We start from the raw sequence: 10,179 nt of genomic DNA, 5'->3' as shown, positions 1-10,179 counted from the left end.
AGGTGGGAGTACGTGGGAAAGCCCACTGGCAGGCAATCACGGACCTCTCCAGAGCCACTGAAAAGTGAAGTCAGTGGCTGTGGATGAAGAGAAAGGACTCCACCTGGGCCTTCAGGTGAGTAGATAGCATCTAGAGGGTGAACCTGGGATGCTGGGATTCACTACTGAACCCTCTGGAGGTGTCATGGACCTATTAGCAAAACACCGATGAAGGAGGGCACCCACTTGATAACCCAGAGGATGCCCTCACTCACTGGACCATCCCACAGAGTCTTAGGTGTCTCATGTGTGCAAGATCAACATCTAGTCCTACACAACAGATCTTGAATCATGGGAGTTTACCATCAATCAACGACACTGTGTTTGTGGATTTGCAGGAACTGTGTGAAAAAAGGCTAAGTGAACTCCACTGAAGTTCAAAGACCTACATTTATTCCAGAATAGACTCTAGTCACTTTAGTTTGCAGAGTAATATTTATCTGTGAAAAAAAGCTAAGCACGTAAAGCAGGTTGTTGATAATGCATTTTTCTTTTTGACCTGGCACATTCCAATATGTCTAATACGGCCAAAAGATGTTTTCTAGTTTGTCATGCAACAAAACCAAAAGGCTTGAAATCATGAGAAGAAGCTCATTAACAGGAAACATAAACACCAAACTCAGGACAGTTCGTGGTGTGGCTAAAGAGATCATGAAAATATCAAGTGATCTTTTTTGATTATTGCACAGAGCACCTGACAGAAGGAGTGGACTTGAACTCTGGCAGAGCAGAGTAATACTAACATTCAGTGATATATTAATTTCTGACAGAACAAATTCAAAATGTACTTTGGAAGCATCAGATTTAGTAAAAGCGAGTGTTTGAAAATAGTGAGCTGCAGTACTTCAAAGAAAGAAATATGATTTCACAAAAATGCGTGGATTTTTTTTATTTTAGCGGCAGTAACACTTCCCTACAAAGATTTCAGTGTTGCACAATGTTGACAGACACTGTGGGAAATGTTTCAGAGGAAATGCAGCTTGGAGGATGTCCAATAAAAACAGGAAGAGAAAGAGGCAAGAAAAACATAAAGGACCACAAAGTCTTGAGCAGTACAGTGAGCTAAACAACAACAAAAAGCATCTAACATACAATATCATAGTACTGTATAAACTTGGCACTGGAATCTGGAGTTTCAATGGTATAGCTTTATTTAAGGCAGTTTTTCAACAACTTAATTTGCAACTTTTACATTGATTGTCCCATTTGCACTAAAAACACAAAACACATAAATGAAATATTGATGTACTTCTATCAATTCTACAACATTCCAGCGAAAATAAAGATAATTCTTGATTTATGAGATTTATAGATATATACATTATCAGACATCTCACTTGTGCTTTATTCATGTACATTTAAAATGCCTTCCATCACACAAATTTGCAGTTCGTATCTCTCAGCTAGCTTATATGTCATTCTAAATTCTTGGCAGTGTAGGCTGACTGCTACATGCTACAGACACTGGTGAAGCTTACATCTTAACACTGATCTGGTGCTGTAAGATATGAGAAGATTAAGTTGTGGCATGCAAAAAAAAAATAAACAAAAAAAGCCCTTTCACATTGTCAAACATGAGACATTGTTCTTTTGATCCATCATGGATCCACAGATTTCCCTGCTCCTAAATCACACTTAACACCAGAATGATCACATGTTGCTATGGACTGACAGCTACGGGGCGTGTGTCAAAAGAATTACAGCCACAACCAGTGCACAGAGAGGAAAACAACACAGCCATTCTCTGCCTTCCCTATGGTTGATTTCGCTTTCAAAAAAAAAAACAAAAAACGAGGAAATAAACAGTTCTTGCTTTAGATGTTCAGTTAAGACTAATCACAAATAAAATCTAACTTATCTGGTGCATAAAGACATGGGTACAACACAGTTTTAATCCAGTGTGTGTCTGTTGAGCTGCTCTCATACATGCAATTAATTGATGAAAAGGAAGTGATCCTGCTGACAAAACTAACTTAAATCTCCACAAAAAAACAAGACAATCACTCTCTTGAGGCAGTAATAAAAAATTCTAATAATACACATAGTTTACAATAGATATTTAAGAACACAGTGAGAATAAGGGACAAAGGAGACACACAGGGTGGTATCTCAAATATATAACAGGACTAATAAACAGTCCACTAGGGATAAAAAAAAAAACTTTGGATAAAGTATTGCTTTGAATGCATGTGTGGTTTGTTGATGTGTGCCTTCCTTTCATGGTCTGCAAATAAGCAAGTCACATGTTCGCTGCAGCTGCCTGTCTGTCTGGAGAACAGGCGCAACTGGGCAGGAAAAAAATAGCTGAGGGGTCGACTCTTTGCATCTCTCTCAGTTAGAACATGCTCTGCTGTGGCCACGAACTGCATCAGATCCACCTTTTCCCCGACGCTGGTTGGTGAGCCATTGATTTACTGACTGACAAGTGGATCGATGCTTTCAGCAAAACTGGTAGTTGTTGGTCTTCATCAGAGGTTGCTCCTCTTCCTCGTGGTCACAAGACTGGTCACAGGGGCGGTCGTAGCACTTTAGTTCGTCACACACTTCTCCCTCTGTGACCTGCTGCTGCACATTCTGGTAGATTAGCTGTGGAGAGGCATCATTAAGAGAGTGAGATCTGATCCAAATAAGCCAAACGTCTAATTTATCTGAGAAATATGGTGGTATGTGAAACGTTTGCTGAGTTTTTATTTTGTGACAAGAGATGTTTCTGTCCTAAAGTAATTACCACTTTTTTCAAACTGTGAGTAAATCCTTTGAAAAAAAACATTAAAAAGGATGCCACCAAAAATCCAATCAATTTAATTAGCCTGACAGCATAGTTAAGTCTGCATTCTCCTTGAGAGAATTAAATTAAACTAAACAGGGTTTCCTGATGATACCTTGGATGGTTTTGATGACACCAGACAAACCCTGCTTCATAGTAACTCACCTGTTCCTGCTCAGGTTGGTCCCCAAGTAGTCTTTCTATCATCTGACTGATTTTACTAAATGTTGGACGCTCTGTGGGCTCCAGATTCCAGCACATCTTCATGATCATGTAGCTGAAACAAAAAGTGAACCGTACTTAGACAATAAAGTTTATTCAGGGACAAAAGAAGAATTAATAGCAAACATCAAATTAACGGCTTAACAGTTGTGCACTCTTTGATGTGGTTTAAAACCAAATTGGACCAACAAGGAAAGGCTCACTGAACATGGTTACGTAGTTTCATAAAAGAGATTTGTTCATGAGAGCCCCTGACCCTCCAGTCAGTCATTTGGGTGCCATGAAATAGCTTTTACATGGCTTCCTAGCTTTGAGATCATGTGGCTAACAGGCAGAACTGAGGCCTGACTCACACCAGAACAACGGCTGATTAGGCCCTGACTCAGACTCAGTCCCTCCATTTCCACAGCACAATTATTCCGGGTGGTGTGACAGCTATGCCAAATCAGCACACACAGATGCTCTGGCTGTCTGAGACACTGGGAAGAACACTGTCTTTATTTTTCACACTCTGGAGGCTTTTTTAGAGTTTTCATTTAGCTTGGAGTTTCGAGTTGGAAGATAACCCAAGTAAATTCAAATCAGAAAGAATGGAAATGCTTCATGAGGTTACCTCATGACTGCAAAAGAAAAAAAGAGTCTTTGTTCAATGGTGGCAAAAATTTGGGAAGCATGCTGTCTAATGCTGGAAAGCTAAGGATCAACTATTTTTGGGAATCCATCACCGTTAAAGTTGTTATTCACTTAAGTGTGTGTAGCTAAAAGTCAGTGCATGTAGTCAGGTTGTCCAAATGGTTTGCAATCATAACCCCAGTGTTCTCGGCGCCTTTCCAGCTGGTAAAAATAAAGTATTGCTATTTTCTCAGTCATAAAAAAAACCCTGATAGTCACTTGATACTCCAGTAAAACACACTAATAATGCTTAAGGCTAATGTGTGTAACAAATGAAGTGAGTTATGAATCAGGGTGCGTGTTGCTAAAATGTCACACATACACCTGAGGTGGAGAAAAGTCCGGTTGGCACATCTGGTAGCCGCGCTTTACCATCTTGTAGAACCTGGAGTCCACAGCCATACTAGGGTAGGGGCTCTTGCCTAATAGAAGAGAGTGAAATTTTCTGCAAGCAAATCATGAAATAAATGTAAGTAAGTGGAGGGTATATGTGCATATGTTCTGACCTAGAGAAAAGATCTCCCACAAAAGGATGCCGTAGGACCAGACGTCACTCTGGACAGTGTAGACGCAGTCAAAGATGCTCTCTGGAGCCATCCACTTCACTGGCAGACGTGCCTTCACACACAGTGTTGACTTTTAGTTTATATTTAACTAATGTGATATAAGCAATAGTTGACGCCAATCTACTCCACTTACATTGCCCTTCACCACATAGTTGGAGTCATTCATGATGTCCCGAGCCAAGCCAAAGTCACAAATTTTTGCCTCTCTGTGGTTGGTGAGGAGGACATTCCGAGCAGCCACGTCTCTGTGAATACACTACACACACACTCACACAGTTTGCTTCTGGTTGTAAACTGCTATGCAGTTGAATACAATAACAACAGTAAATATCCTAAGGTAGCATGGCATATCGGTGATCAGCTACAATGTCGAACGATGGCAACAAGTACAAATAGAGAATGCAATGGGAAGTACCCTGCATCACCCATGCACAAATGATTTCACACCCCAGACTGACCAAATACTATTAAAGGCAAATGTATTTTTATCAGAATGTGGTTGTTTGTTTCTGAGAACTAGTGTGATTGTGTCTGGGTGTAACACAGCAACACCAGTAGTGTTTTCTGTCTTAACACATAGAAATGTGTAAGTGGTAAAATCACTCACATTTTTGGCAGCCAAAAAGTCAAGGCCCTGAGCTACTTGAAAAGAAAACCTCAACAAATCATCAATGTCCAGTGGCCAGTCACCAGTCTCCTCCTTGCACACAAAATCTAGTTAGAATTGGATAGAAATGTTGTTACAGGGTCAGCAAGTGAAAAGGCCAATGATTTTTTTATCAGCATGTTACTTCATAATGAACTGAACTTCTGACAGTTTACCTCCAGATGATTCTGTATTTGGGAGCTGGCTCGGTCTCATCTCTAAGTAACTGCTCGAGGATTCACTGGAGATCCCACTGTCACTGTTAGGCAGAGAAAAGCAAACAGCAAAGAACTGGATGTCAGCTGAGACAGATAACAGTGGGTGTACATATTTCACGTATCATCTATCATTACTCGTGTTTTTCAACATGTACCTCCGAATGAATTGCCTCTGATCGCAGATGTTCTTGTAGTCATTAGCATGCTCTGTAACGTCGGGAATATTCATAACAAAGTTTACAAACGTCTCTGCCTTCTGGCGAAGGAAGTTCAGGAGGTCGCCGAGACTGCAGTACTCAGTTATCACAAGCACCGGTCCTGATGAGCAAACGCAACATGTTATGACCTTATCCATGAGCTTGCATGCAAATTTCTGAGACTAGATTTTCTTCGAGCTTTGATGAACATGTTTTTACAGCATTTTTACTTCATCAGCGCTGTCTGACCTCCATAGGTGCAGGCTCCAAGTAGATTAACAATGTTCTTGTGGTGTCCCAGATGGCTGAGGATCTTCAGTTCAGACATTAGAGCCTCCCTCTCATCTGAATGGGCACTCGCTGCAGAAACAATAGGGACTCATCAAACTGATAACATGAAGCAAAAACAATGTTTGTGTTTTAAAATTGCACGTATTCTTCACATTATTATTTGCCAGTCACTCTGACTTGCTCATGCAAACGACAATCCCCTTAGGAAGTTGTTAAGATCCTAACCTTTCAACATTTTCACAGCCACACGCATCACATTGTCATCCTTTCCCAGACCGTAGGCCGTGGCTTCAACCACCTTTCCAAATGCACCTGCCCCCAGGATCTTGCCTGTTGGGAGGGAAAATACACAGAGAAAGCATTTTGAGTGCAACCTGGTCTGTAATTTGCAGTTAAAGCATGACCGAGAGCGTGCAGACAAGTTGGAGATAACATGTTGCCAACCTAATTTGAGCTTGTCTCTGGGGAACTCCCACTTCTCATTGTAGGGCAGCTGAGTGGGGTCAATGAAGGTGTAGTTGTTGCCGTCTCTCGCCTCAATGATCTTCCAACGGATCTCATACCTGGGTTTCTGAAAATCAAGGTAGAAGAGAATGGCACCAAATTAAAACCAGTAAAACACTGCTTCTCCTTTTAAATTGATTTGCATCTATAAACATTTTTTGTTGAGATTAGTTTAAGAAATTTTCTTACCTGCTTGTACTTGTAAAATAGAAAAACCAGCAGCACAAGGAGGATGGTTAGAATGCCTGCTGCTCCAATCAGGGTGGAAGTAAAGAGTTTGTCTGTCCAGTCAGAGAAAGATCAGCATCATTGCATAATTTACCTCTTAAGAGTGACTTAACAAGCTCAAGTTATCTTGTGTCCATCTGCAGAATTTACTCTAGCCTCTGAAAATATCAAAAACAACTGTAATCACAGCCTTAAGATGGGCATGTGATTGATCAAATGCTCACCAGACACCTCCATGGCAAAGGTGTCACTGCTGACGCCCACAACATTGAAGGCCACACACTCCACCGTCATCCTTCGGCTGGAAGGTCCCACAGTGAGGACGCTCTCCACCTCCACAGCCCCATACTCTTCCCTCTGCACCTCCACTGTAGAAGCCTGGAGGGGGATCGCCATCTGCAGCCCTGTGGTGTTTTCATTGCACCTGCCTCATCACAGCACATACATGATCAGAGAAAAAAACATTCCAGAAACATGAAGCTTTCCTCACATCTGTTCATACTGCATAATGTTCTGGGTGAAAGTACTGACCAAATAATTGCACATTTCAGTCAAAGATCAGATGAGCTATTTCCCGCACAGTTAAACTTACGTGGGTCGTATTCCAAAACACTGATACCAGATGATTCTGGGGGCTGGATAGCCAAATGAGGTGCAAGTAAGCGTGGTTACGTTTTCCCATCTCACTACAGCAACAGGTCTCTCTGAACGTGAAAAAAGAGGAAAAAATTTATACTCAACTTTGATGAAATTGCTAGTATATCAGATCATTTGGCAGTAGCATATGCAAAGAGAGACATGTTTTTCTGTAAATACATGGCAAAAAAGTACTAATACATGCGTTTAAAGGCTTTGGCTTGTGTTAATTGTGCTACTTACGATACATTTGGACTTGAAATGTGATGGATGCATTGGCCAATTCACTCCTAGCATAGAAGGTGTACTGGCCCTGCTCCTGTGCATTCATTCTCTTTAGCTGCAGGGTAGCGTGGTATCTAAAAACAAAACAAAAAAAAAAACAAAATGGACTTTACACTGAGAAAAAGAGGAATATGTACAGAATTAGAAGTGACTAATTCTGTGGTTTGAATTCAGACAGTTCCTATGTATCATCGCTGAGTACATCAACAAAATTAAAAAGAGAACTCCACTCTTCCTTCTAGCAGTTTCATGACCTGAGAGAATATAATGACCTTGGTGTTCCTTGTCAAATTCACCCAAAATGCACCAACAGCAGATTTTCAAATGCAAAGCAGCTTCCCCTTCCTGTCGTACACTTTATTTTTGAACTTTTCTAACTGTACGGCTGAGACCCTTAAACAGAGAGTGCAGAAACTGTAAAAGCCTTTTAAATTGAGCTACTTTCATTACATTTACTTTCTCTTTGGTCACCAGGTCTTGTTCCTATACCTGTTGTTGTATCGGATGAGCTTGTGCTCCTGTGTGGATGTGTTGGGAGAAGTTGGCGTGTGCCATCTGTGCTCTGTAATATGGGGGTACGCTTCAATGAGCACGCTGAGCTCCAGATCTTCTCCCTCGTTCACCTCAACTGAAAGACCCAGGTGAGCCAGTTTAGGTGACAGCTGAGGTAACAGTCTGATGTAGGGCTTGTCTGTTCAAAAGAATGAAGATATACTTTCAGTTCGTTGCCAGATGCTCAATACAGTAAATGCTTCAAAGGAGTAGGTTTAGTTGTAGTTGTTTTTTGTGTCTTACCCACAACCAGCAGGTATGTGGTTGAACTGTTCACCCCTGCTTCATTTGTGCCAATGCACGAGATGTTTCCCGTGTCTGTAAGGTCCACAGCAGAGATGGTCAGTATGCTCTGTATGTCCAGACGATTTTCTCCACTGGAGCGAACCCTCTCTTCTATTATTGGTTTCTAAAGACGAAAATATAAAAAGTCTGAGTCAAAATCACGATTACCACCACAATCAGACATCTAAACCCGCCATTTACTGACCGATTTGGTGGTGTATGTCCAAGTGACGTTATAGTTAAAGTTGGGATTGTGTGTTGTGCAACGAATCTTGAGTTGTTCCCCAACAATGCGTACGTATTCATCTGTCTCCAAGAAGACATACGGAGGGAAACGTAGCTCTAAAGGAAAAAAGGTGACATGTGAGTGTCAAAATGACTCTGTAAAGGCTTTGGTAACTAATTTTAAGTAGCTCATTGCTCTCACTCTGAATGACGTTGATGGAAAAGGCCCTGGAGGTCCTTTCCACCCCGTTGACTTTGGCTGTGCAGACATAGTCGGCGTTAAAGCTTGGGTGGAGGCCATAGATGAGAATACCACGGTGCTTGTAGACAGTGAAGTTCATTCCTGGTGGCACGGTAGTCCCGTTGTCCATGCGGAGACCCAGATCTGTGGCTGTGGGGTCGGTCAGCAGGCAGGGCAGCAGGTAATCCTCACCCTCCTTCCTCACCACTCGCAGGGACGTGCTGCTGGTCCAGAACACCCGGTCTGGATCTAAAGGAGGGAGAACATTTATTGGATACTAAAGCATCAGACCAGTGTGGGAAGAAATCTACATAATAAACATTCACAGAAATGTCTGGCTGTGTTGATCCATGCAAGCACTTACAAGTCAACAGCTCAAGAATAGCACCATTTATCCAAACTCACCTTTTACATATACATGCACTGAAGAGATCAGCTCACGATGTTGTGACCCAGTAATGTAAAAACACTTGTATGTTCCGGTGAATTCTGCAGTGGGACGTTCCACCTTTAAGCTGCAGATGTTCCTGTTGCTCCTGGAGAGAAAGCGTCTGTGTTTGGACAGCCTGGTTTGCCAGTTAACAGGCCCATCACCTTCACACCTCAGATCCAGAGGGACCCCGGGTCGGACCACCACCTCAGAGCTCTCCACCACCTTAGAGTTGAACCTGATCACTGGACGCCTCCATTTGGCTAAAAGGGAAAGAATTGATGAACTAATTAATGCACTGACAGATTTTTTTTTAGGCAATGGAAAGACATACAAAGAATGAGAGAGAACAACTCAATCCAAACAGACTTTGTTGCTGAGACTCTTTTTTTTATGTTGTTTATCCTTGATAACTGAAGATTTTGTTTTAGTAATTTGATTGTCTGGTTTGCTCCATGGGTGAGATTTAGTTTGAAAGCAATTTAATAAATTCAGGAAACAAACTGAAGACTTTGGGCTCTGAAAACATGTCTCTATACTTCTCACTTCTGCTTTTTGTAATGTGTCTATCCAAACACTGGAGATATCAAAAATGAAATAAATTATGGAAACCTTAAAATATGCTACTGATTTCTTACTGAGACTCACTGAAAATGCACATTCAAAAATGTTACACGTCAAAGGGAGAAATCTGTCTCAGGCTACTTTGAGGGCAAAATTGCTAAAAATTATTTTAACCCTTGTGGGTATAACACGTAAGTTTTTACAACAAAGAACAGTGCCCTCTTTGATTGCTTTGCTGAGATTCTGGAAGTTTGGAAAAACTCTGCACTATGTTGCATCAAAGCTTGTGTGGATTGCGTTTATGAAAAATACTGACACCAGAGAGATGGAAATGCAGTTCCTGTTAACCTGAAACTTAGTCTCATCTAACTTTGTCTCTGCAGTTTCAGTAGCGATTATTAACGTTTCCATTTGGGCTTTGGGACAGTTCTGGTTGAATCCTGAAGCAGAACTGAGATTCCATATTCAGCATTTTTTTTTTCCATTCACCACAGCACACAATATGACCCAGAGAAACAAAATGTAATTTCAGATTGATCAGCATTTCAGCTCTGAACCTCCTGATTGTTTATGTAAAGGCTTATCTTTCCCGCAAAGTTCAATCATCTAAA

The 10,179-nt window shown here is 41.3% G+C and overlaps 1 protein-coding gene across 2 annotated transcripts in view; it reads right to left on the bottom strand.

Moving 5' to 3' along the window:
• Positions 1-1,167: 1,167 nt before the first annotated feature.
• csf1ra (colony stimulating factor 1 receptor, a) overlaps positions 1,168-10,179 on the bottom strand; it is a 10,719-nt gene continuing 1,707 nt past the window's right edge. For both annotated transcript variants that reach the window (XM_023271677.3, XM_055016909.1), the window contains exons 3-22: positions 8,980-9,267; positions 8,536-8,823; positions 8,314-8,450; positions 8,067-8,232; positions 7,761-7,962; positions 7,230-7,345; positions 6,943-7,054; positions 6,575-6,774; positions 6,312-6,403; positions 6,063-6,189; positions 5,844-5,948; positions 5,577-5,687; positions 5,286-5,448; positions 5,089-5,171; positions 4,874-4,980; positions 4,400-4,522; positions 4,207-4,318; positions 4,023-4,122; positions 2,972-3,083; positions 1,168-2,625 (exon numbers count right to left, since the gene is read on the bottom strand). In XM_023271677.3, the coding sequence (XP_023127445.1) occupies positions 2,479-2,625; positions 2,972-3,083; positions 4,023-4,122; positions 4,207-4,318; positions 4,400-4,522; positions 4,874-4,980; positions 5,089-5,171; positions 5,286-5,448; positions 5,577-5,687; positions 5,844-5,948; positions 6,063-6,189; positions 6,312-6,403; positions 6,575-6,774; positions 6,943-7,054; positions 7,230-7,345; positions 7,761-7,962; positions 8,067-8,232; positions 8,314-8,450; positions 8,536-8,823; positions 8,980-9,267 (2,891 nt within the window). In that variant the 3' untranslated portion in view covers positions 1,168-2,478. The remainder of the gene's footprint in view (positions 2,626-2,971; positions 3,084-4,022; positions 4,123-4,206; positions 4,319-4,399; positions 4,523-4,873; positions 4,981-5,088; positions 5,172-5,285; positions 5,449-5,576; positions 5,688-5,843; positions 5,949-6,062; positions 6,190-6,311; positions 6,404-6,574; positions 6,775-6,942; positions 7,055-7,229; positions 7,346-7,760; positions 7,963-8,066; positions 8,233-8,313; positions 8,451-8,535; positions 8,824-8,979; positions 9,268-10,179) is intronic.

Source organism: Amphiprion ocellaris, chromosome 13 (assembly GCF_022539595.1).
Source record: "Amphiprion ocellaris isolate individual 3 ecotype Okinawa chromosome 13, ASM2253959v1, whole genome shotgun sequence".
NCBI classification, from domain to species: Eukaryota; Metazoa; Chordata; class Actinopteri; family Pomacentridae; genus Amphiprion; species Amphiprion ocellaris.
Note: the sequence above shows the minus strand (reverse complement) of the source record. Positions and strands in the feature narration are given on the sequence as shown.